This window comes from Thunnus maccoyii, chromosome 21, assembly GCF_910596095.1.
Source record: "Thunnus maccoyii chromosome 21, fThuMac1.1, whole genome shotgun sequence".
In the NCBI taxonomy this organism is placed as follows: domain Eukaryota; kingdom Metazoa; phylum Chordata; class Actinopteri; order Scombriformes; family Scombridae; genus Thunnus; species Thunnus maccoyii.
In genome coordinates this window covers 27009091-27035759 of record NC_056553.1, presented here as the reverse complement: position 1 = coordinate 27035759, position 26669 = coordinate 27009091, and the positions used below count along the sequence as shown (strand labels likewise).

Genomic DNA, 26669 nt, shown 5'->3' with positions numbered 1-26669 from the left:
AGCTCAGCATGAGCCACAGTCATATAAACTTTGACATGCAGCTGTACAGAATCACTTGCCTGATCAAGTGGAATGATCCACAGCAATTGACATCCATGGTGCTCAGACCTGGTATGATACACACTCTCATGTCATTAGGCTCAGTAGGCTCAGCAGGAGAACTGATGAATTCAACTGGTTTGGAGGACTCCAACATCATCATCACTCCAACCCTAATAGCTCATAGGTTATGGCGAGCAGAAAGAGACTGCCACCCCTGCCTTGAAAAGATGCTGCCCTATGTCTTTGCTTCCAGTCATCACCACTACTCAAGATGGATCACATGGCATCTGCGTGACATGCAGCATCTTCCTGTTACTGCCAAGGATGACCTTCTCCAGAAGCCATGTGTGCCACCACTAAGATGGTGCAGCTGCAGTGAGTGTAGATATGTTTGGGGAGAAGACATGCATCAAGCAAGGGAAGGGAGTAGGAGGCATGAAGGGCATCTCCACCAATCCTGAGCAGGTTGCCGTGTGATGAGATTTACGATGATGCTGACGCACTGGATAAGACAATGAAGCCCAACAGACACAAAGAAGAGGGTAAAGGATGGCGGGAGTTGGGTGTAGAGGACCAAGCTAAAATCCTGAGAGTGCTATGGGAAAACTCCAACCCACTCACCACAGATACTACTACCCTCCACCATATCATAAATGGCCAGGTGGTGGATGGAAAGGTGAATGTGCAAGATGCATTGATGATTGGACAGAATGTGAGCACACTTGTCTGTTCATCACTTCCTAGGGGATTTCATGCACCCATCTCAAATCAGGTGGTGACAATGAAATTCAAGACAAAAGGAGTGAAGGTCAATAGGAAGATAATATGTGACCTTGAGGCATTGTTTGCTTGGATGCTGGTGGTGGGGAGCAAGAGAAGAATGGAGCTTTCTGCCCTCTTTGACTATGAGCTCTGCCCAGTCCCTGCATCCATCATTGATGAGTATGGATGCCTCAGAAAGGGTAACAAGTCTGCGATCATCCAGTGTCTTGGAATCCTTGTCCCCAATCCCCACCCCCCAGATGTTGTACCTGTCGATGCATCGCAGCTCATCTACCACGTTGGTGGCCATCATCAGGCACTGTGGCTGACCTGGCAGCCAGTATGGGGCACCAGCTTAAGCGCTGCATCACCCAAACATTTGTCACCTTTGACCGGTATGAGCAAATCTCTGCCAAAGACCATGAGAGGCAGAGAAGAGCTAGGGAGAGCTTAAAAGATTACCAACTCTCACTGACAACCCCTCCACCTTGCTGTGACAAAGTGGTGAAGAACAAGACAAACAAGCATAGACTGGGCTAGCTCCTGTGCACACTCAGCATAGATCATATCAAGATGGTCGGCAGAGCAGACAGTACTGTCACTCATGACGAGGCAGATGTCTTCGTTATCTCATACATGTTAGATGCAGCCAGGTACAGAGCTTACAGCTGTCCGCATTCTGAGCGATGACACTGATGTGTTTGTGCTCATGATCTATTGGTGCTGGAAGGTGGGTATCATATCACCTGCAGATGGGGAGATGGGATGGCACTGTTCTCAACATCACTTCAACAGTAGAGAATCTGGGTGAGCAGTGTTGCTCCATCCTAGCTATGCACTCTCTCTCTGGGTGTGACACCACTTCCTATCACGCTGTGAAAGGGAAGGTATTGTGATCAAGGCCATGAGAGTAGTACCTGTTGACCTGCTAAACAACTTGGTGCCAGTCTGTGACGCATGTTGTCTGGTTCCTGATCGACAAAGCAACTTACTTTTTCACTCAAGATGGCACAAACACAGCAGTAGTCCTGAGCGGGACAAACACAAAACAGTCTAGCGTGGTGAACACAACTAAACAGGCAGCAAACTTAAAATACTCCTAAGAGTAAAGCAGAGAAAATGGACTCGGCGGTCCGTCAACTCACACAACAAGAAACAATAGCAATAAAGCTAAAAGCTAAATGCTAAACAACAGCACTGATGCTGAAAGGAACACACAACTAACACTGCCTCTGCCCAGACTTATGCCTCCTACTTGGTTGCTTCAGAAAGCGAGCAGGGCGTGTGTGTAGTCCGTCTTTCTGTCCGGCTTTGTCCTTGGCTCAGATGCAGATGGTGGCCGTTCTCGCACGGTTGGTGAAAATCACAGGAATGTGTTTGGGTGAACACGGGCGAAGTCTCGTCTCGTCCGGCGAGGGGAGTCTTCGATGAGGGGAAAAATTAGTCAAGCTGACTCACAGAGGAACAGAGGTTACCCCTAGCTCAGCCACATGGGAAAGGCATGTGTTTCAGGGCGTGCTCAGTTTTTAAAGGGGTGGTGATGTCATGGCTGCGTCATCAGGACGCTCTGCTGTGCAGGAGCGTCTCCGCCAATGAGAGACTGTATGTTGACTATTCCCTGCTGAGGTGGGAAAAACGCAAAGCATCCTTGGAAATGGAGGTTGCAATGGACTCCCATTGTCTGTAAGCAGCATTTTGGCGCTATTCCTTTGTCTCGGGGGAAACAAAAGAAAAAGCACGTCGTGGTTAGGCCTCACAGATTACATGTGGGCATTCTCTGTGTGCTTCATGGTTTGAGGCCCAACAATAACCAGCAGGCTAAGGTAACTTCAACTCACCTTTCATAACAAGAATTTGTCCCTTGAAAAATTCATGAGAGTCCTTCCAACAGATCCAATAAAGTCCATGAGGATTGAAGGCCGCTGTATTTAAGCCTTTAATGTCTTTAAAGCCGTCATCCACGAAGTGGACATAAGCATACATACTTGAATATCCGCAGTGAAAAATCTGTGAAATGTCCACTGCTTGTCTCTCAGTTTCACGGTTACATGCTGCCTTTTTTCAATCCAGCCAATCACAGAAGAAGAAAGCGCTACCAACAGAGCCTATGGGAGTGAGCTTGTGCATCAAGTAAAAAAGGAGAGAGGAGAGAACAATTATAGCTTAAAGAAAAGAGAAAAAGAATAAGAGAATACACAATAAAGAAGGACAAAGGAGGTACAAGAAGAAACAACAACGGATGAATAAGGGACAAAATACAAAAGGGTATGTTATGGACTAATAACTAGTCTTCCGATTGTTAGCTAGCTATACAGTTAGCTATGACATTTTTAATTGAATATTAATTTTATTTAATGTAATGTATTTAATTCAGTGTTTTCCCTGGAAATGTTTTAGTGGTGGGTGGCTCCTGTTGAGGGGCTGCTACGTTAATGTATGCAGTCACGTCAGGTTGGCAAAAGGACATGTGCAGGTGTTACACCGTATTTGGTGACCCATCAGATTCTGTGACCTGCACTGTTGGAAGAAGTAGTACTCACTTACTTACTTAAGTAAAAGTTTGAATACCACAATATAAAAATACTCCATTACAAGTAAAACTCCTGTAATTCAGATCCTGCATAAGTAAAAGTATACAAGTATTACCAGCTAAATTTACTTAAAGTACAAAAGTAAAAGTTCAAACTTGTTCCACTTCGAGCAGCTACAACAATGCTGTTGTAAAAAAAAATGCTGTTTATGCATTGAGTCATCAGTATTGATAATGTGCTTTGTTAAATTTGTATATCAGTCACAAACCGATTTTCAGCTAAATTAGTACTTTTCCTGACGTACTTTAAGTACATGTAGCTGGTAATACTTCCATACTTTACTTAAGTAGGTTTTAAATGCAGGATTTTTACTTGTAAATAAGTATTTTTACATAGTGGTATTGATATTTTTAATTAAGTAAACTGCAGGTCACAGAATCTGATGGGTCACCAAATACAGTTTAATACCAAACAGGTGTTTTTGCTGACCCATCAGATTCCATGACCTGTAGTGCCAGGAGTACTCAAATTCTTTACTTAAGTAAAAGTATCAATACTACAATGTAAAAATACCTAATTCCAAGTAAACATCCTGCATTTAAAATCCCACTCAAGTAAAAGTATAGAAGTATTACCAGCTAAATTTACTCAAAGTACTGAAGTAAAACTACACATCTTGCAGAAAATCGTGCTGTGACAGTTATAGTAAATACATTAATACTGATGAGTCAATGCCTATGCAGAATTTTAATATATCAGTCACAGCCCGATGTTCTGCAAAATTAGTAGGCCACTTTTACTATTGTACTTCAATTAAATTTAGCTGGTAATACTTAAATACTCTTACTTAAGTAGGATTTTAAATGCAGGATTTTTACTTGTAAAGAAGTATTTCAACACTGTGGTATTGATACTTTTACTTAAGTAAAGGGTCTGAGTACTTTTTGCACTGCAGGTCACAGAGTCTCATGGGTCACCAAATACAGTGTAACACCTGTTGGGTAAGCACACCCACATGCATCTAAAGTAAGTTGCAGCTAAAAATACTAAGTTGACCAAATATGCAGGTTTTCAGTTATCTTATCAGTTATGTGTTTAGATAGTTGTTTATGCCTAGGCTCATTTCACTGACACATATCTCGACTGAGGAGGTGCCTCGACAGTACAGGAGACTGCATTGTATCTCGCTTCTTTGTTTTGTTTTTTTTAATGCAAAAGTCCTCATTCATTATTATTCAGTGATAATTTTCTGTATGTGAACACTGTATGGCAATAATTTAAAATTATTTTAGCATACTCAGCACAAAATGTCTAGATTTAGTGGTGGATTAGTGGTGGGTGGTCCTGTCTACAGGAAACACAATTTGACAACCTCTGCTCTCACAGACTTGCTTAAAATTGTTAACAACATATTTTCTGTCATAGTGATAACAGGCACTAAACATCTGTTTAGAATGTTTTCAAACACTTGAGCACTGACGCGGTACAACACTATGTGTGCAAATTCTGCTGGAAATGATCTAGACCCATCCCAACATCAAAAATGTAGTATTTGTAACCAGCCATACACTATTACAGATTTTTTAAAAATATGGTAAAATGTAAATGGACTGTACTTGTATAGTGCCTTTCTAGTCTTCCGACCACTTAAAGCGCTTTTACACTACGAATCACATTCACCCATTCACACACATTCATACGCTGAATGGGTACAGGGGCTACCATGCAAGGTCCCAACCTGCCCATCAGAGGAAATCTAATCATTCACACACATTCACACACTGATGGCACAGCCATCAGGAGCAATTAGGGGTTAAGTATCTTGCCCAAGGACACATGGACATGCAGACTGGAGGAGTCGGGAATCAAATCGCCAATCTTCCGATTAGTGGATGACCCACTTTACCTCCTGAGCCACACCCGCCCCTAAATAATGGCTATTTTGTCACATTGCCATTAGGTGAACAGGTGAGGTGTCTGCTAGAAAAGAATAGTGATTGGCTAAACCATAGGTATTCAAGGGTAACAACCAGTGATAACATTAGTGACATATTTGATGGAGATATGTATAAAGAGCTTGCAAAACCTGGGGGGGCCACTACACAGTAAATACCGCCCCCCCATACATAAAAAAGTAGGTTGCCACAGTCTCTTAGTAAGAGACAGTCCAGGAAGGCAGCAGAATGGCAAGCATGGCTACTTTTTATGCCATTCCATGCTTAAAAGATGTCTTGCCCATGAAGTACCTGTACCATTTTAGCTTACTTGTAAAAACCATTTACATTCTTTCAGGGGAGTGCATTTCCAAAGAGGGCTTGTGCACTGCAGATTTATTGTTACTTGATCTTGTCTTTCATGTACAGATTTTATATGGAGAAAAGGGCATGACTTTCGATGTCCATCAGTTAAGTCACCTAACTAAAAGTGTAAAAAACTGGGGCCCACTTTGGGCATATTCTGTCCTCTGCTTCGAAAACGGAAATGGAAAACTTGCCAAGCTTGTAAAAAACTGTAAAGGAGTGCCTCTACAAGTAGTGGATAAGTTTATCATGTCCAAAACTATCATTCATTGCAATTATATCCAAGAGAGTACCTTACAACTATGCAGTACAATGACTGAGGCAAACAAACATACCAAGACAGTTGGTAATCTATTTGTTAGGAGCTGCTACTGTCTCTGGGTTGAGTGAAAGGGAAACTACTGCTGTTAGACAAGTTATGGACATCCCTGCTGAGACTGTGTTCAGTGTTTACCAGGTATTAATTGTAAATAGTGAGATGAGTCATTCTGTGGACTATATCAGACCTAAGAGAACAAATGGCACTGTTATACTCCTCTTGGATGGGACTATTGGAGTTGTGTCAATAATTGTCAACTTTTCAACTGGTGGAGTTGAGCATTGTTGTTTTGTATTACTGAACATGATGCATGGTTTGTGTGATACACAACTGAAACATGGAGGTTCAAGAATATCTCTTGCTCACATAAAGATGTGTGCTTCCAAAGACAACACAGGTTTGTGTGCTATGCACCCTACTGCCATAAAAAGCAAGTGTATACTAATTGACCTCTCAAATGAAATTTGTTCTTTCCCAAACATGACAGAAAGACGATTAAAAGAAATCTGATGACACTTTAACCTGGTTTTAAATCATCTAAGTTAGTAGCCTCTTAAAACTGCCAAAGCAACAACAACCAATTAAAGCTGCAAGCAGCGTTGGTCAGGACCTCGCACTCTGGCCCGTCGGGATCAGATCATTTTGCTTTTTTAACATGAGGGATATTTCTTATAAGTGTGGTGTGCTTTTATTTTGAAAGTTTGATTGACATGTGTACTGTCAGGTGTGTAGAGACAATAAGTAACTGCAGCTGGACCCAGAAAAGTACTCATATATTTGAATGGAGAGTGTGAGTGAACCCACACCTTTTTGAACATTTACTGCTTCCACATAGTTTTAGATACAGACTTCATTTGAACTTTAAATGAGTCACGAGACTTTGACCTACAAATCTTGAATTTACATGTTTTTCTCTTTTACTGTTTTTGAGATATTAGAGTTTGACTTTTAAAGTCTTTTCTTGCTCCTCCTGTGATTTTATGAGTGTGTATTGCAGAATGTTTCACAGCCCTGAAGGAGTGACATCACCAGGAGCAGTTGGAGAGGAGGATTTTAGAGAATACTTCTTGTGAAATTTCCTCATAAATCCCATTACTTTGGCCAAAACATTAAAAATCATATTTTAGTCGGAAATTTCATGGCGAATCCATTGATACAGGTTTGAAAGTGGTCAGACTTATAGTTTAGACGTCAGCAGCCTCTGTTTGACACAAAGTTCATGCCCATAGATTGCCTCCCCATTGGTTTACATTGTAAGGTGTGATGTGGCACTGCAACTTTCAGGGCTTATCAAATCCAAATGGTTCGAGTTATTACAAAGTTTTTAACAACTTTTTTTCAGCACAGTGTGATAAGTCATGTATTAAAGATTGAAGCCGATACCATCAACACCCTCGGAGGAGATAGCGTTTGTTCGGGGTCCAAAATTGGAGCAAAGTCTTATTTTGAAAGTCTGATTGTGGACTTCCTGTTGGATTTAGGTCAGAGATGTCAGTGTATGATTTGTAAGTCTTGATGAGACGAATAATTGAGTTTTGGTTTGATCTCTCTACGACATTCCTACAGGCCGTGGCGGCCATTTTAGTTACATAGGCAGCACTAGAGAGCACATTTTGGCACTTTAGGTTTTTTTTTACATTTTATCAAATTTTTCACCAGACCTGATTTGCATGCCAAATTTGGTGAGTTTTTGAGCATGTTTAGGGGGTCAAATGTTGGTGTGATGTCCCGTAATAATAAAGAAAGAAAGAAACAAACAAACACACGAAAAACAATACGGTCCTCACCCTTAGGCAAGGACTATTACAGTAGTCCTTGCCTTGACTACTGTTTTACAGTAGTCCTCTGCCTTTTGGGCTCGGTCCCTAAAAATTCTTTCATCACCACCTGATCTGGTCTTAAACCATCTGACTAGTTATACCAGCATGACCATGCTGGTTTGCCATCAACTAACACCAGCTGACTGCTCACTTCTCAACCAGCTACACAAAACCAGTCTACTAGGTGATCACCAGTTAATCCAGCTTGAACAAGCTGGCCAACCAGGTAAATCCAGCAAGACCAGCTAATGACCAGTTTGAAGCTGGTTCTACCTGGATTTTACAGCAGGGAAGACCAGTTGGTGCAACCCACTCCGGGGACTAGATTTCAACCTAGTCTTTTTTAAAACTAAAAGAAGATAATTAAATTATTTATATTACATAAATTACACGTGACACAACCTTGTGATGTTGAATTTGTTTTCAGGGTGATAAAGAAGCAGAGTTGGGTCTACCTTTCTCCCCTCTCTGTGACCGCAAATCCACCATGGTGGCCCAGTCCCAGATTGGTAAGGTGCACAAACACAATTGATTCTGTTGATGGAATTCACTAGGATTTCACTTGGTTTTAGACGTTATATTCAACACCACAAATCCATTCAATTCATATTTGTCTCTTAACTATTTTACATCATAATTAAGCAAATGTTTGAGAATTGCTCCAACAAATAATTAGTTTATTAAAACAGCTAGTTTATTAAAACAGCTAAAAGGTAATAAAATACATGTTTAGAGTTCTTAGGTTAACATAGGAATGAAAAACAAATACTGGAATGATGTGCATGTTGATGGGATGTCTGAGATTGTTTTGCTCTCTTCTCAAACTACCAATGTAGCCTGAATACATCTAATGATGTCCTGGTACAAAATTAGGGTTAATCTGGTTGGGTTAATGTTTCCTGCAGGATTCATTGACTTCATTGTGGAGCCAACATTCACAGTGTTGACAGAAATGATCGAGAAGATTGTGACACCGCTTATTGAGGAGGCATCTCACTCTGGATTGGCTGGCTTCAGACGTTCTAGGTGACATACACAGGACCTTCACAAACAAACACACACACACACACCTGATAATCCTCCTGTTGTCATTCACACTGTTGAGTGACTTGAGCTGTGGTGACATGCACACTTTGTTGTCACACACTCACAGGTGTGTGACAACAGGCAACTGTTACTTTATATACATATAGTAGGTAGTTATGTACAGTATATACAGCCCGTTCATACATCCGCCGGGTGCACGGGCCAACAGTTACATCTACAGCCTACGGGACACAATTAAACATCTATCTGCATGTTATTTTATTTTAATAATGTGTAATTTACTTGCAATTTGTAGGCTAAATGTGAACTTTCCCAGTGTAAGGCTAATGTTAGCTGGCCAACTACCATCTGTAGCAAACTGTTTAGTTCATTTATCTGTCCATTGTTCATCATCATGTTTTTACTATCACTGACTCATTTTCATTGATTGAACTTTCAACAACAATAATTTGATTATTTGATTTGATTTATTGATTGGGGCAGTGTGCAGTTTTAAACATTAAAGATGCACTGCACCAGAGTTAAAGCTTGAAGCTAATTTGCATCCGTAGTCTCCCATGATCATAACATACAACAGCGCAACAACAAACAGTACAAAGCAAAAAAAACAACAACAAAAAAAACAAACAAAAACAAAACAAAAAAAACCCCATACCATACAAAATACAAAGCTACACATAACAGCACATCACATACACCCACAATGTCAATTAAAAATGAATATTGTAAACTACACTCAGTGGTCACACAGCTATTTCATCTTTAGTTGATGTTTTAATTTGGCCTTGAATGTATTGATAGAACTACAGTTCTTCATATCATCAGGTAGGACATTCCACTGAGTTGTGGCTTTCACAGAGAAAGCTGACTGCACAAATGCAGTGCAATGAAATGGTATGGTACAATCTTGTATAGAGGATATTCTGGAGGATTTAATAGAACTTACTGAGCGAGTGTACACAAAGTCACATAGTGGAGGAGAGGCCAAACCATTTAAAATTTTATAAACTAGGCACAAATTTGAGAATAATCTAAAATTGTCAAAGCTCAGTAAATTGTATTTCTCCAGTACCCTACAGTGATGCAAATGCATTGGCTTTTTGTCCAGAGTGTTTAGAGTTTGTTTGTATAAGGACTTGAGGTTTTATGGCTGTTTTGCCAGCCTGCCCCCAACATGTGATGCAATAAGACATATGGGAAAGAATCATAGCATGCATAAATATCTTGGCTGCGTCCAAAGAGAGACAGTTTCTAATATGTCTAAAATTAGCTAAGTTGTACTTTATGGTTTTAACCGTTTTTTTTTAACATGTTTCTTAAAGTTCAAATTTGGATCCAGTGTCACACCAAGATATTTAAAATTAGTAACTATGTCAATTTTTTCATCTTTGATGAAAATATCAGCATTAGGAGGTTGTACTATAGTTTCAGAGAAAAACATACCTTTTGTCTTGTTTACATTTAGACTCAGACATGATTGATCAAGCCAATGTGTGTTCCTTTCCAATGCAATTGTTAGCTTAGCAGCAGCTAACTCAGCTGTTTTTGCATGTGTGTACACGACAGTGTCATCTGCATACATTTCTAGTTCTACATCATGACACTGTTTAGGGAGATCATTAATATATAGGCTAAATCAGGGGTTCTCAACTGGTCTCAGCCTGGGACCCACATTTTCCCATGGTCATTAAGTCGCGACCCACTTTTATAGAATACAAACCAAACAAATTTATTTTTGAAAAATAACCTTCAAAAACACATTTAAACATACATATGCATGCAAAGTGAATTTAAGAGCAATAATTTAAGAAACTGATGAGGAACATGACAACTACATGTATAAAAGTTACTGCAATAAAATTAAATATCAAAACTGCACAAAATAAATAAGGCCACAAAATTAGATATTTCACTTCCCTGCATATCTCTGTTCAGAGTACATTAGTAAGAAGCTGAGGAGGACCATGCCAACTGCATGTATAAAAGTTACTACAATAAATTTAAATATCAATAAAATGCATAAAATAAATAAGGCTACAAAACAAGATGCTTTCACCCAACCTGTCTTTTGTGGAAGTCAGTGAGACAGTTGGGCATGTACTTTACTTTTGATCAGAGTTTCAAAATCTGGGGTGACAGTAGACAGAGTTACTCTGAGATCATGCTCAGTGTTCAACCAGTTTCTCTGCTTTGACTTGAGCTGGACCAAGGTAGAAAAGCTACTTTCACAAAGATAGGTCGTGCTGAATGGTAGGATCGTTTTAACTGCAAGAGTGGCGAGAGATGGATACTCAGCCATCACTTCGCTGCACCAGAAGTGGGAAAGGCTTACGTCGCTGAATCTCTTTTTCAGCATCTGGTCACATGACAGCTCCACCAGCTGATGTTCTTCATTGCTTGGCAACATGACGCTTTCCATGTTGACGTTGAAAGGGTCGCGTATCCAGGCATTAACGTTATCTCCGTGTCTCTCTGGGAAGTAGTCGTCAAACCGAGCTTAAATTTTATTGAGATGCACCTTGATCGTTTTTTTCAAGTCATTTTTGGCTGTGGTGTTCAGCTGCTGTGCTTCCTGGCAAGCGTTTGGAAACATCTCTGTAAATTAAAGAGTACGGTCTTTACCTGCTCTATGTGAAAAGTGCCTTGAGATGACTTCTGTTGTGATATGGCGCTATATAAATAAAGATTGATTGATTGATTGATTGATGTCCAGTCTGTCTTTGGATAAATGACTTACCCACAGTGTGATCTTTTTCTTGAACGCAACAATTTTGTCTGACTGTTCAAAAATGCTGTGTCCTTTCCCCTGCATAGACACATTTAACGTGTTGAGGTGCTCAAAAATATCAGCAAGATATGCAACAAATGCGAGCCAGGTGTCATTGTCAAACAGTTCAGGATATGAGGAGTTATTCTCTGAGAGGAAGGTGGCGATTTCTGTTTTCAGCTCGTAAAAGCGTGACAAGACCTTATCCCTCAACAGCCAGCACACTTCGGAGTGATACAACACCTGCATATGTTCAGAGCCCAAATCTTTACATAGATTTGAAAAGCAGCGGCTGTTCTTCACACTCCGTTTTATGTGGTTCACCACTTTGATGACATCTTTCAAAGCTTCATCAAGCACAGGAACCATATTCTTAGCTGCCAGTGCCTCTCGATGCAAAAAGCAGTGGATCCAAGTCGCATTAGGTGCCCTCATCAGAATTTGTTTCACCACACCTGAATGTTTCCCGGTCACGGAGGCAGCGCCGTCAGTTGGGATTCCAACGCAGTATTCCCAGCCCACTGAGCTCAAATACAAGTCCACAGAGTTGAAAATGTCCTCTGCTTTGGCAGTGGTAGGAAGTTCTCTGCTGCAGAGAAATTGTTCCTGCAAATCGCCGTCCCACACGTCTCACATAAACCAGTAAAATGGCGTGGTGAGCTATATCCGTGGATCTGTAATCCATCTGTAATGTGTAGTAAGGGCTTGCCTGGACACGAGCTGTGGTCTGTTGTTTTATGTTACCAGACATGTCTTCAATATGCCGAGCTATAGTATCATTGGTATGGTTTTAAGCTTGTCTGCTGCTGATTGATCCAGCACCTCTCTTACCATGTCCATGGCAGCGGGTAAAATGAGCTCTTTGGCTGTTGTGGGGTTTCTTGGCCTTCGCAATACGGTGGGCTACATGGTAAGACGCCTGGAGCGCTTGAACCTCTGAGAGTACTGGCAGTATACTTATTGGTCTGTAGTTACTGGCTTCAAGGCAGTCTCCAGATTTAAAAATAGGCGTGACAATGGTACATTTCCAGTCATCAGGGAAAGAGCTGTGTTTAAAAGACAAGTTAATTAAATGAGCAATAGGGGAAGTTAAAATATCTTTGTGTGATTTGACAAACATATTGTCAAAATAGAAAGCATCTCTACTTTTGGAGCTTTTTAAAGAGCTGATGATTTTGTTTACTTGTAACTCATTAGTCTCTACCAGTTAAAAAACCTGACCTGTAGCATCTATAGGAACAATATCCATATTCATTTTCGTAAATTTTTTTCCTAACTCATATACAGACTCAAGAAAAAAATTATTAAAGACAGAAGCAACAGTAAAATGATCTTCAATTAACTCTCCCTGTACTTTGAGTTTAAAATCTTAAAATTTTTGGTCCCTCCTTGTGAGATTATCAATGTTTTTCCAGATCAATTTACTGTTGCCTTTTGCCTCATTCAAAATATTGAGATAAAAACGAGATTTAGCTTCCCTTAGCTCTTGGATCACTTTGTTCCTTAAACCTTTATAAATCAGCATGTCAGTGTTTCTTCTAGTTTTAATGGCCTTCTTTAGTGCAGCATCTCTAGATTTCATTAGTTTCCACAAATTTTCATTAAACCACGGTAAATTGTTTTTATTTTTAGATTTTATCTGTATCCTCACATTAAATCTTTCTCTCACAGAGTTGAGTCTGTGAGTAAAAGTATCACAGCCATAGTCCAGATCATCAGAGGACAGTACATCATCCCAGTTCAAGCTGTTAATTTCATTGATAAATTATTCTTGCTTAGCTCTGGGTATGCATTGAAGGATCATTGTCTTAGTTTCCGTGGTCTTAAATCTACTTTTAGTCAGTTTTCTCGCACACGTGTTAGGTTATGATCTGATAAGCCAGTGATTAAATTATAACTTTTAGTCATTCTTTCTGGTTTGTTAGTAAATATCAGATCAATTTGTGTACTGGAGCATTTTGCAATCCTAGTTGAGTCTTTTACTAGTTTCTAGTTGGAATTTCTCTGTGATCATTTTTAGTTTTTTCCTCTTAGTTTTATCTTCCCAGTTCACATTAAAATCACCCATAAGTAATAATTCTTTGTTAAGATTGCACTCTTTCAAGACTTCTGTGAGTTTATCATAGAAAGTGTCATCTGCAGAAGGGGGCCTATAGATACCTATGATGTTAAAAGACATTTGCTGGGATAACATTATTTTTATCCCAACATATTTTAACGTGTTACCCACATTATAAACCACACGTTCACATTTGATGTTGTCTCTCACATAAAAAAGCACCTCTCCTCCTCTTCCATCAGGTCTGTCTCTTCTGAAACATTGGTATCCACGCACCATGAACACACCTGCAGGAGTTGTTTGTTTCAACCATGTGTCAGTCAGACAGAGAAAGTCCAGATTTGAGTCAGACACAAGATGACTTAGCTGATTGCTCTTTGCAGTAATGCTTCTGATGTTAAAATGTCCACTGAATAGCCCCCTCGGTTTCAGCTTCGGGTCCCGAAGCATGATTGACAGTTTGGAAGGTTTTGAATAACCTCTGCCCCCTCACTGCAGGGTTTTGACACAGTGGTGTCAGCAGCTGGTTTTGTGAGAGAGACACTGGACCTATCAAGGTTTCCACAGCCCGGTAGCGAAAAGTTATTCATTGAGACATCATGCCTTCTGTTAACAAAGTTTAGTCTGCTAAGGGAGAAGCCCGGCTCAGAAAGTTGCTGCTCATTCATTACTGGCACCAGAGGAGACGCAGACACACTCGGGCACAAATCAGCATCGAAGTTCTGCAGCACTCCAGGGGTCACTGGTCCAGGATTTAGCTGAACATCTCCGGAGAGCAGGATCAGCATGAAGAAGAGACCTGCTATTCTCTGAAATGGGGTGGCAGATGACTGGTCCACTGGATCTGTGATTCGCTCTGGTACCTGGGCTCGTCTGTGCCGCAGGACAGAGGAATAGAGTGCAAAATATCCCAGTAAGTTGTGATGAAAACTCACTGTAAGAGCGTCAACTGGCCATGAGCTAGCATTTATCCTAAGCTAAATCACTTGGTGTCCCAGTTGTTTTCCATCAGTGTTGATTGCTTTGGCCAGACAGACACATACAGCAATACAGCATTGAGTACCAACAGTAGTCCAAAAAGCACTCCATGAAACACAGCCTAGGTGTTTTTGCCGATGAAATGCTTTGTACTTTGCACAGTTTTTGACAGGCATGCTCTGTTGTACAATAAACGGCCTTGGATGACAGTCCCAACAGTCCCATGTAGCAATCCCATCCAGGATCCCAGTGGCCAGAGGGTAGAAGCTCCTCTTAAGCCCATCAGCACCGGCACAGTGCACCCAGAACCTCCTCTCAACCTCAGCAGGGAGAAAATGGCCGCCATCCGGGCGGTTAGGAACCCCAGAAAATCCATGTGGCTGGGACCGTTCCCTTCGATGTTGAGAAAGATGTACAGATGGTCTTACTTGATGTTTAATCTGATGTTTACATTTGAAAACCTGGACTGGCTTGGTAGCAGAGTCGGCAGGGGGGTGAGCTGACTTCTTGAGTCCAGGGTGCATAGAGAGGCTCCAGCATGCGTGGCCAGCAAGGATCTTTTAAGTTTTCTTCTTGTTTTCAAAAAAAAAAAACAAACTCCTCTGTTAGCTTCTTTAGTGCTGTATCTCCTTTGGAATATTGGTAACAGCAGGTAGCAGTTAGCAGTTGACAGTTAGCTAGTTTTTTTGATTTGAAAAATATATCCAAAGATGATGTTTTCTCTTCTGTTCTTGCTGATCAATGCTATTACTTCTTCTATAGAGTCCTTTCTGAAGATTTTTGAGTGTTAATTTGCAAAATGTTCCACTTTTTTGGGTCCAAGTTTGAGATGTAATCAGGATCTCACTCCCAGTGCAGCCACTCCTCCGGAAAACCTATATGTAAGCCATATGAATCTTACTGTTGTTATTCCATCATGTCAAATTCCGATGTTTGATTTAAGCAATATTACACTAGAGGGTGTGCTTTACCGTCATTGTTGGCACAACAGTGATGCGGTCAGGAACGAAGTGCTTGCTTACAGAACTTGGCGCAAGCACCTCGTCATGCCAACAATGACGGTAAAGCACACCCTCTCGTGTAATATTGCTTAAATGTCTATACTTTGTTTTTTAAGAAAATCTTGCATAGCATACCTTTAACCTTTAACTTTACTTAGGTCCATTCCATATTCCAGTTTTTTGTTCTCCATTGACATTCCACAACTAAAATTTGCTTAAAATAAGAATTTGGCTGGCAAAATAATCCAGGTAATAATCCGGGCAACAGCCATTACTAGTGGACCGACTGAAAAGAAGTGCGGATGCCCAGCAAAGCAACACAGTGAGACAGCCAACAGCAATTGTTTCAGCATGGTAACATAGCAACTATAGGAAAAGATCACTTGTTTCAAAATAACAAAAAATAATGTGTATTTAGTTTTATTTGTAGGTTGTTTTATTTAATTAACTGATTAAATGGTGTTTTCATTGCAGTGTATGAATAAAAATTTAATAATGTGTGGTAAAGTTTTATTAATGCCTATAGGCTTACACACACGCGGTACAATATAAACTTAGCACAAAAAGTAAGGAAATTTGTGTTTGGTTGATAATTTCTTTGTCGTAACAATGCTTCTTGGCAATAAATCTTATACCGTTTGAAAGCCTGTTTATTTCCCTTTTAAATGGTGCCACATTTGCAAGGAACATGCATTTGTGGGATGAGCAGCAGAGCTGAGTAAGTGGCTTGTGCCCATGAAAAATTTGCCAAATCTTCTCTGCCAATGCCAAACAGCTTCTGTTGCTGTTGCTATTGACTCTTATTTTGAACTTCTGGTACCCCCAGATGCCAATCAGGCACCTGATTGGCACCTGATTGGCAGCTGCTACAGTGGTCAGTAGGTGTCTGCTCCAAGAATTGGCATGCCACGTTTGACTGATCTGGATAGGGCCTGTGCAATAGGGCAACTTCAAGCTGGTGTTCCGCAAAACCAAGTTGCGGCATTATTTGGAGTGAGCCCTGGTGCCATCTCCAAAGTGAACGCCAAGTTCCATATAACGGGGGATGTCAGAGGCAGGCTGTGAAGTGGGTGTCCCAAGAAGACGACACCCCAAGAAGACCGTTTCCTCACCCTGTCAGCACTTAGGTACTGTAGGCTGTCTTCTACAGATTTGCAGTCAAGGTTTGCAGGATGATATGGCCGACAGCTCTCTGCCCAAACAATCTGGAACAGACTGCACGCAGCCAATCTCCGGTCTCATAGGACTGCCAGGAGGCCTTCCATGACTGCCCTTCACCATCAGGCCCGTGTGTGCTGGTGTCGGCAACACGTGCACTGGAACCTGAACATGTGGAGGAACGTTATGTTCAGCAATGAGTCCAGATTCTACTTATGGCAGTTGGATCGTAGGGTCAAAGTGTGGAGAAGATGTGGAGAACACTATGCTGATTGCTGCACCGATAGAGTAACATCTTTTGGTGGAGGCAGTGTGATGGTGTGGGGTGGCATCTCATCTCGATATCTCTCTGCATTGAGAGATATCGAGATGAGATTCTGCAACCAGTGGCAATCCAATATCTCCACAGTCTGGGACCGAACTCTATCCTCCAAGATGACAACGCTCGCCCCCACAGAATGGAGTTTATCAGAGACTACCTCCAGAATTTGGGAGTGGAGAGGATGGAATGGCCTGCCAGCAGTCCTGACCTCAACCCCACTGAACACTTGTGGGATCAGCCAGGGCGTGCTATTCGTGCTAGAGTGACCAACACAACCACATTGGCTGACTTGCGACAAATGCTGGTTGAAGAATGGGATGCCATCCCACAGCAGTGTGTGACCAGGCTGGTGACCCGCATGAGGAGGATGTGCCAGGCTGTTGTGGCTGTGTATGCTTCTTCCACACACTACTGAGGCTCCTGTTTGTGAAATGAATAAATTGTTAAATTGCCAATATGTCTTGTTTCTTCAAACTTCAATCATCTAATCCACCAAACACCAAACAAGAGTCAATAGCAGAATAAGCTGTTTGGCATAAGCAGAGAAGATTTGGCAAATGCATGTTCCTTACGAATGTGGCACCATTTAAAAGGGAAATAAACAGGCTTTCCAACGGTATAAGATTTATTGCCAAGAAGCATTGTTACAGCAAAGAAATAATCTACCAAACACAAATTTCCTTACTTTTTGTGCTAAGTTTATATACCATATATACATTAGTTTTTAAGGCCTGCCAGAAGAGGCAACAGTTGGTCATTCCATTCCTGTATAGGTCTACCAGTCTATCAGTCCATCTGTCTCTCAGTCTGTTGTTCCATCAGAACTCCAAAACACTGATCCATATGCAGTGTTCTCTACATTTAGCCTACTCAGCAGTGGTAGATTATTATTATAGGTTATTATTATTATTTCCTTGGTTATCCCCAACAAGCACAGACAAGCACAGGCCCAGTGTTTAGAAGTGGTTATTGAAACATAATCAAGCGCCCAAATATAAAAAAAGTTTTAGTGCCATTAGCTGCACAAGAACCAAAATGAGGACTGACAGCAATGGAGATGGAACAATCAACAAAAATCTCCTACAGCCACCACTGCTACAAAACAGCTACAGAGCAAACATATGCATATGTATCAATATGAAATATGTAGGCCTATATGAAAAGTTAATGGCTCATGTGGTCCATAGAATGACCCTCTGGCATTTTAACAAATCCTTGACCTTTCCTTTAGAACCAAGCTTATGCCAAAACACCAACTGTGCAAACATGACAATGACATTTTCCCTTTTACTGTGTTACAGTGTTACACGACCTGTTTGTTTAGGGTTAGGCCTCTGCCCACAGCAACACTCACTGGCCAACGTTGCCATAATTCAATACAAGTTACATTTGTCTCCAGACTTTTATTTAACAGCATGTAGTGAGTCAGTCAATTGCAATGCCATATACCCTTCTTCCTGTCTTTATTGTTCTGCCTTCCTCCGGGCCAGCCAGGTCCAAGGTGTTGACTGCAGTGGTTAGGCCATTAGCCGTCCCTGATATGAGACAATGTAAATTGAAACAGTTGAATTTCTTACTGTAGACAGTGACTGTATTTTACTTATTGATGGAAGCATCGACCATGTATGTATGAATTCGCCTATTTCCCTGCTTTCCACTCAGTGCATGCTGAGATATGTTCCAGTAGTTTCAAATCTTTTTCTCCATGTACTGTTTTTTCTAGTTTCAAAATGCCTGTGTAGTGTATGCCTCAGTGTGACTTGCCTCACTGATTTTTTCTCTCACATACTCTTCCTCAGGGCATTGATATGACCATACGATTTCTATGTACAGATGGGTGACAAATTAAAGGAAAAACTGGTACAGGTCTGAATGCTTGACCCATACAGTGAGGGGATCCGATGGCTTTGTTATGCTATATGAGCGTGTTTGTGAATGTGGATGAGTTTGAGTGTGTAAGGATATGTGCTTTTCTCATCTCTGTTCACTTTTTTTTCTGTAAAGCACTTTAGATCAACTGTGTTGTGTTTAAAGCACTATATAAATAAAGTTGACAACTTGATTTAAGCAAAATATCAAAAGTATCAACTATATTTCTTATTCGAACAATTTCCGGAATGTGGAAATCATATGGTTTTTCATAGCACTTTCAATTTTCTGAACAGCAGATAAAGGCCTATTCCAGGTTTAATGTAACACAATAAATATAAATTAATTTTAATCTACTCTCTATTGGAGTTTATAAATGTTAACCCACTTAACTTTTTTTCAGCATCATCCAAATCCTAAATTGGCTCACTGGTAATCAAGTTTTACCCATCAACAAGCAGACCAATAGGAATTGAATCTGCTGCTGCGCTGTTCCCCTCCACTGGCTACGCTTACGCTACAGTCACTGACATGGCGGACGCTGTCTTTCCATCGACAGCCTAGACTTTTTCGCTACTTTCACATTCTTTGATACTTCCCCAAGAGAAGAAGAAGAAGAAGGTAAGAAATAGGTCTAACTACAGTGCATATAAGACTAGAAATGTTTATCGATAATGGCTTAAGAAAGCTAGCTCACCAGCTAAGTAAACTATCGGGAATCAGCACACTTTGACCATGTGCACTAAGTGTTAGTAGTTTAAAGTAAACATCTTAGTTTATGGTTTATCAACGACTTTTTCACATAATAATTAGGCATTTCTTGTTGTGTTGCTGCATTTCAAGTTCATACAGATGACTACAACTGCATGTGCTGTTTTTTTCTCCCATTTGCTACAGGTGACGATATAAACTACACAGTGGGCCACTCTTCAGAACATGTCTTGCTATCGATGACCAAGGGAGTTGGTTGACCACATGCTTTGGTATGTCACATCTCACGCATGCAACCTTAGCTTGAGGCTGTTTATGAGTGTGTGTCTGTGGGTCTGTGGAGCTTTTACTTACAGTTCAGAATTCTACGGAGCCCATCTGAGGTCAGCTGAGAAAAAGAAAGAGCCATATGCAAATCTGTACTCTGTTTACAAATCAATGCGGTTTATAAAACCAACCTTTCAGTTTGAGGCTAGACTGGAAGCAGTGAAAAGCACTGAAGCAGTGAAAAGCACAATAAATAAACGTTACACAATGAAAGCTGTGAAACGTCCAATGTACAACATAATATAGCATTAAATCTACCCTTTCATCTAGATAAATTGGACTTACTTGCAGTGTTGCCAACGTAGCGACTCTGTTGCTAGATTTAGTGACTTTTCAGACCCCTTTAGCAACTTTTTTTCATAAAGGTGGCTAGTGACATATCTAGCGACTTTTTGGACACTACCTTAACTCCTCTCCTTGAAGGGAGTTGCCAGTATTTCTCGGTGAATGAGTGTTAATTTGGCTCTCTGGATTGACTGTTCAGTGGGTGGGAGAAAGCAGCAGCACGTTCAATGGATCCACTGATTCACTGATCCCCATTGTTTTTATTTTTAAATGATTTAAATGTAAAGTTTTTTTTTTCAAAACAGAGTTAACAATAGTGAATTTATACCAGTGCATGATCATCTCTCTATTCATGATACTTCAGTTAGAATAAAACAGCAAAAAACTGCATAAAACAGTTTTTTTTAATTTTAGAGATATATTTGGATGTATATTGAGCTGCTTGAAAAAATTAGCTAATGATAATGGTTTAACGGATCGTAGTTGATCTGTGATCCGTACGGATCACCCCCCACGGTTCAGCATGCATGTGAACCGTGGATTAACTGCAAAATTTAATGTTTCATTTAAGACAAAGCAAACAAACAGCAGTGTTGGGACGGGCAGTAGTGCGTTTGGTTATTAGCAATAATTCATAATTATCATAGATAATTATGAATTATGAAAATAAGATATTGTTAACCTTAATCAATAATTCGGGCACCAACAGTTGGATCTATGAGGAACACAGTTGATTATTTGCAATAATTATCAATTATCAAGGATAATTAACTAATTATGACAATTAATAGAATTATTAATATGAATTAACAAATACGGGGCGCCACCCGGAAACCGGGACCAATAACCAAACCAGGTAGTCTCATAAAAGGAGTTCACCTAAAATGTTAATATCTGAGAGATAACAACATTCAAGGGTGAACAAAGAAGGGTGAATTCGAGCTCTGACTCCTTCAATCAGCCACTTTTCACAATATTACACACAATAATGACAAAAGAACTTCTCTTTAAAGATATAACAGTGTTTATTAAACTTAGCAAAATTAACAAGGTTAACAAATGCTTCATTCAATAAACAACTATCCTAAAATCTAATCCTACCAAACAAAACACAAACAGCTATGTACAGGGTTGGACCCATGCAGGGGAATGCGTGTGTGTGTGTGTGTGTGTGTGTGTGTGTGGGGGGGGCAACAAGATGGCGACGGGGCCTGATGTGGTGACGTCGTTGACGCGAAGAAGGCCAGACCGGACATAGCGCCACCTACTGACAACAGAAAGTTAGCCTTATATGACAAACATCATCTGATTCAAATTCTCAAGGTGTGGTCTACAGTTCATATACAGCAACACGATGTTTACTTAATGAGTGTTCTCTAGCACCACATAGTGGACACAGGAAATTATATTTAACTCCTTTGTGCAATGTTCGATAAGAGTCCAGTCCTGAACACATCTGCATGCCTCCAATAAAAGCCCTTTGACTGCACCAAGCCCCGATGTGCCCAAGGGTGTGAGGGCCCGATCATCGCTGCTTGCAGCTTTAATTTAAGCTTGTATTTTCGTTTTGTGCTGGGTAGAGTGGTTGAGAGATTTTCCAACAGTGGGTTAAAATAGCATATGTTATGCCAAAGTATACATGTTGCTCGTGTGTAATCCTGAAAAGTATTAAAAGCTATGTTGATCATCAGATCCTGCATAGACATGAGGCAAATAGTTACTACCCATGCTGCTTTTCAGACTGCAAACAAAAATTTACTAAGTACACTGCCTTAAAAGCTCACATCTATCGTTCCCACAACAGTCCTGTTTCACAGTTGGATGACACACAAAGGTCATTTGTCTGTGATGACGTTAATTGTAAGAGGCAATGCATAGATCTGAGGGATCCTCTTGCACACGTCAAGGTACATTTGAGTAAGCATGAATTAGTATATTGCTCATTCAACAACTGTAACAAGGCATTTAAAGTGAAGTAATCAGATCACATCAACATGAGACTGACATAAATACTAGTCACATACTCTGAGCCATCTGTGTCCTCTCAGATTAAGCCAAGTGAAACTGAAACTAGAATGTGAAAATCAGTCTCAGGTTACAGAAGATATTATTAGGTCTTTGTACATGAGAAATCTATGCCTGTTTTACATCCAACTCCAGGAAAAGTATCTTGTTCTGTCATCGACTATTCAAATGATGAAGAGATCAATGGTTTGAATGACATTGTCATCAGTACACAAAAGACAAAATTAAAGAGACAGAATTAATACTAACATGTCCGATACCCAGAGTCCAGAGAATTTCAGAGTCCTCAGGAAACTGATTTGCATGCTGCATGTAGCTCTCGTCTCTCACTGAATATACCAGAAGACAGTATTTTCAGAAGAACTTTGCCTATGTACATGAAAGAAGACAAGAAAATGGGCACCAATGAACATAGAAGAATCAGTTATGCACAATACATAACCTACACACATAACACACCTGAAGACCTATTCTAAAAGATCCTGTTGTGTGGCAAGAGTATGTAAAGTCTCAAAATCATCTTGTTTCTGATGGCATCTTAAGTTATATTTGTGATGGCTCAGTCTTTAAATCAAATGAGCTGCTTCTGCAAGCAGGTGACATCATTTTAAAACTGATCTTGTATTAGGATGCATTTGAAGTCGTCAATCCAATTGGGTCAGCCAGGAAAAAAACATAAGCTTGTGGGAGTAAACTTCACACTTGGTGATTCTGAGCCATTCCATTGTTCTAGTATTGACAATATGCAGTACTGATGTGCAAAGAGACAGACTTTAAATGCTTTGGTTAGGACACTGTGTTATTTAGAATGTTGTCAGACAGCTTGAAGAACACGGACTTGTGATCACTTCTGGTCATGTGGTTTGAGCAAAAATAATATCAATTGTAAATGACAATTTGGGGTCACACTGCATTGGTGGCTACACACAGAATTTCAGCACTTCCAAGTACTTGGGCAGGTATTTTGAGGTACAAAGAGTTAACTTGAGAATGTGAGTCTGTACAAACAGTTGATACCCACAAAGAAGCAGTGCAGTTACTGCAGGAGAGTGGTGTGGATGATGTCAAAGGCATATATTGTGACTCAATCTCTAACTCTCCGAATTATTTCCATGTATGTCACTCAGGCCTTCCTCCATGCATTGATCATGACTGGTTTAAGGGAGTTGTAGCTTATGACTTAGTCATTTACATGTGCTATTTTATAAAGATGGAGCATTGGTTCACATACTCTCAGCTGAACAGACGAATCACACAATTTGCCTACAAGGACTCAGATTCCAGCTCATCTCCCTGTCAAGTAAGCAAAAAGGCCAACACAATCAGTAGACAAGTAGCCGAGAACTGGTGTCTCCTTAGACTCCTGCCTGTCATTGCTGGTGATAGTTTTCGTCCTTATGACCTAGCGTGGCAACTAGTGATCACTTTGAAAGAACTTGTGGAACTAGTGTGTGCACTCACGATCACCATTGCCCAGGTTGCTTACCTCAACATTGTTGTGGTTGAATATCTAGAAACAAGGAAAGCAGTGTTTTCTTCTGATCATCTAAAACCCAAGCACCACTGTATTCTCCATTTCAAATCACTGATCCTCAAACTGGACCACCTAATACGGCTATGGACAATGAGATGTGAAGGTTAACACTCCTACTTTGAGAAGGATACAAAACTTTAAGAATATCTCGCTTACCAGCACCGACTTCTCCAAACAAACAGCTTGAACTCCTTTTTTGCACCTGTGCTGAGTTCAAAAATCTGAACTCCATATCATGCTCATCTGTACAGTGATGAAGTGCGCAATGTAGTTGAAGCAAACATGTTTACAGAACCAGATTCTGTGTCCACTAAGGTAAACTTTAAGGGTAACCTTTACAAAAGCTGTCTTTTTTTTGCCTAAAATGTGTGTCTGATGATCCGATCAAGTTTGGTCAGATTGAGTGTTTCGATTAAAGATGACAAAGAGGTGTGCTTTCTGGTGACAACGCACACTTCATAGTATTTGTCAAAGTATAGACTCAATGAAGTCAAACAAGCAGCTGAGGATATGCATCTAAAGCATAATGTTGTTCAGTGCTGAGGTTCACAATTAATTTTTGTACTAGTTGAATTTCAGTGTAGAAATGAAGTATATAAGCCAAGGTAACATATGGTAATTATGGTGTAATGTGTAATCCACAATCTGATATCCACTAAACAATAACTCATCTTTTGCCCCTTTGGATGGATGGGTGAGTGACCTAACGTCATCCTTCAGTTCTGTGTTCAGCCAAAAGGATTTTATACAGTGAGTAGTGGAGGTGATCAAATCTGGAATCTGTTCAGCTGAGAACCTGAACTATTTCATTTTTCACATTTCATTTGATTTATTGATTGGGATAGTGTGCAGTTTTAAACATTAAAGATGCACTGCACCGGAGTTAGCTCGAAGCTAATTTGCATCCGTAGTCCCCCACAATCAAAACCTATGACAGCATAGCAACAAACAGTACAAAGCAAACATCACTTCCTTTGTCCACTGTTTTGCCTGTTGCTGGGGCTGCTTCACTGAAATTTCATAGGGGGCGCTATTCAGCCAGTTTGCATCACTGATGGAATATTGTCATGTAGACGTGTTCAGGCCAGGACTCTTATCAAACATGTAAAGTTTGGTGCAGACTGGAGCATGTACAATAAAGTTATAGCAACTTCCTCTGTCATGGCGAAGCATCAAATCTCAATGGTGCGAGGATGAGAATTTTCTGCAGGGTGAGACATGTCTGTCTTGCTCACACCTGTGGCATCAAAATTATGAAAGTTTTGGGCCCATTCACTTGAATTTCAATTAGTAAACCAAACTCTTGATGAGTTTGTGTGTAAAACAAACGAATTTCCTAATTTTCATCAGTTTATTTTTAGAAAAGTAAAGACTTAACCCACATGACCTGGTCAAAGTTTGATTGAAATGTGTGCGGTCAGGTGTGTAGAGACAATAAGTAACTGCAGCTGGACACAGAAAAATACTCATATATTTGAACGGAGAGTGTGAGCGAACCGCTAGGTGCTTGGCCCCAATAAAGGAAAAACTGCAGTACAGAGCTACAAATTTTAGTTTTGATTTTATTTTTCTGCAGCACTTTATCACTAAACTGTCACTCTCACTCAATTCAATTCCATTCAACCCCCACACCCTCCTATTCTCTCTCTCCCCCTCTCAGTCGTAGGAAATTTTGCCGCGAATCCATTGACACAAGTTTCAAAGTGGTCAGACTTATACTTTAGACATCAGAATTATTTGTTTGACACAAAGTCCATGCCGAGAGATTGCCTCCCCACTGGTTTACATTGTAAGGTGTGATGTGGCACTACAACTTTCAGGGCTTACAATATCTAAACCATTTGAGTTATTACAAAGTTTTTAGCAACTTTTGTTCAGCACGATGTCATAAGTCATGTATTCAAGTTTGAAGCCGATACCATTAACGCCCTAGGACGAGATGCCCTCAAGTACAAGAAAGTTATTGAATACTGAGAAGAGCCCTTCTGTAGCAGAGAGAGGGGAGGCTATTAGGATTGTGGTTGCTGAAATACTGACAATGCAAAGAAAGCATATGGCTGCATTAACCCTCAGCCAGAGCTTCCTGCTGGTGAAACAAAACAACTGCAAAAGCAAAAACAAGATGAGCTAATGAAGATGTTAATAAATAGAAAGATTGATGGTGGAGACATTTCCCTCACAGGGAAGAGACATATTGTCAGGACTGAAAAGATCCTTAAGGAGTTTCATTTCCTCTTCCAGGAAACTGGAATGAGACTTCATTTTAGGGAACTAACTGGTGTCCAACTTGATGACAGCTTTGAAGAGTCCACAGCCACCAAGTTCAGAAGAATCCTGCATACTTTCACTTTGTTCAAATTGAGCCATCCAGCAGAACAGGCACTATTCTGAGCCAAACCCTGGCGGGAGGTGATGAAAATGGAAGCTGTACTGATGCTTTTTGCCCATTTCAAAGAGCAGCACGACAAGATGTCCCTCTCTATGACACTTCCATTGCAACTGATGTTGACGCAACCAAGCTACCATGGACACCTTGCATTGTGGTCTGTGGTAGGTTGTGCCTAAATATAATTTTCATCTGTCAGCTGAATTACTTATTTTAACATTTTTATGTTTACTCGAGTAATGGGTCAGGAGGAGTGCACCATACACTGTAAAAACAAACATGCTTAGAGCTGAAGAAATTATGTAACAGAATTTTTTGCTGGCCTTTTTACATTTATTTTTACATGGCACAGTTTTTGTTTTGCAGTATAGACACAATATATGTACCTTTTACATATGTATTCAATGTGCATTACACATTGCTTTA

General features: G+C 40.3%; 1 protein-coding gene across 1 annotated transcript in view; it reads left to right on the top strand.

The window, feature by feature from the left end:
- pde1ca (phosphodiesterase 1C, calmodulin-dependent a) overlaps positions 1-26669 on the top strand; it is a 102450-nt gene that overhangs the window by 56602 nt on the left and 19179 nt on the right. The window contains exons 13-14 of the mRNA XM_042399416.1: positions 8202-8283; positions 8680-8800. Of these exons, the coding sequence (XP_042255350.1) occupies positions 8202-8283; positions 8680-8800 (203 nt within the window). The remainder of the gene's footprint in view (positions 1-8201; positions 8284-8679; positions 8801-26669) is intronic.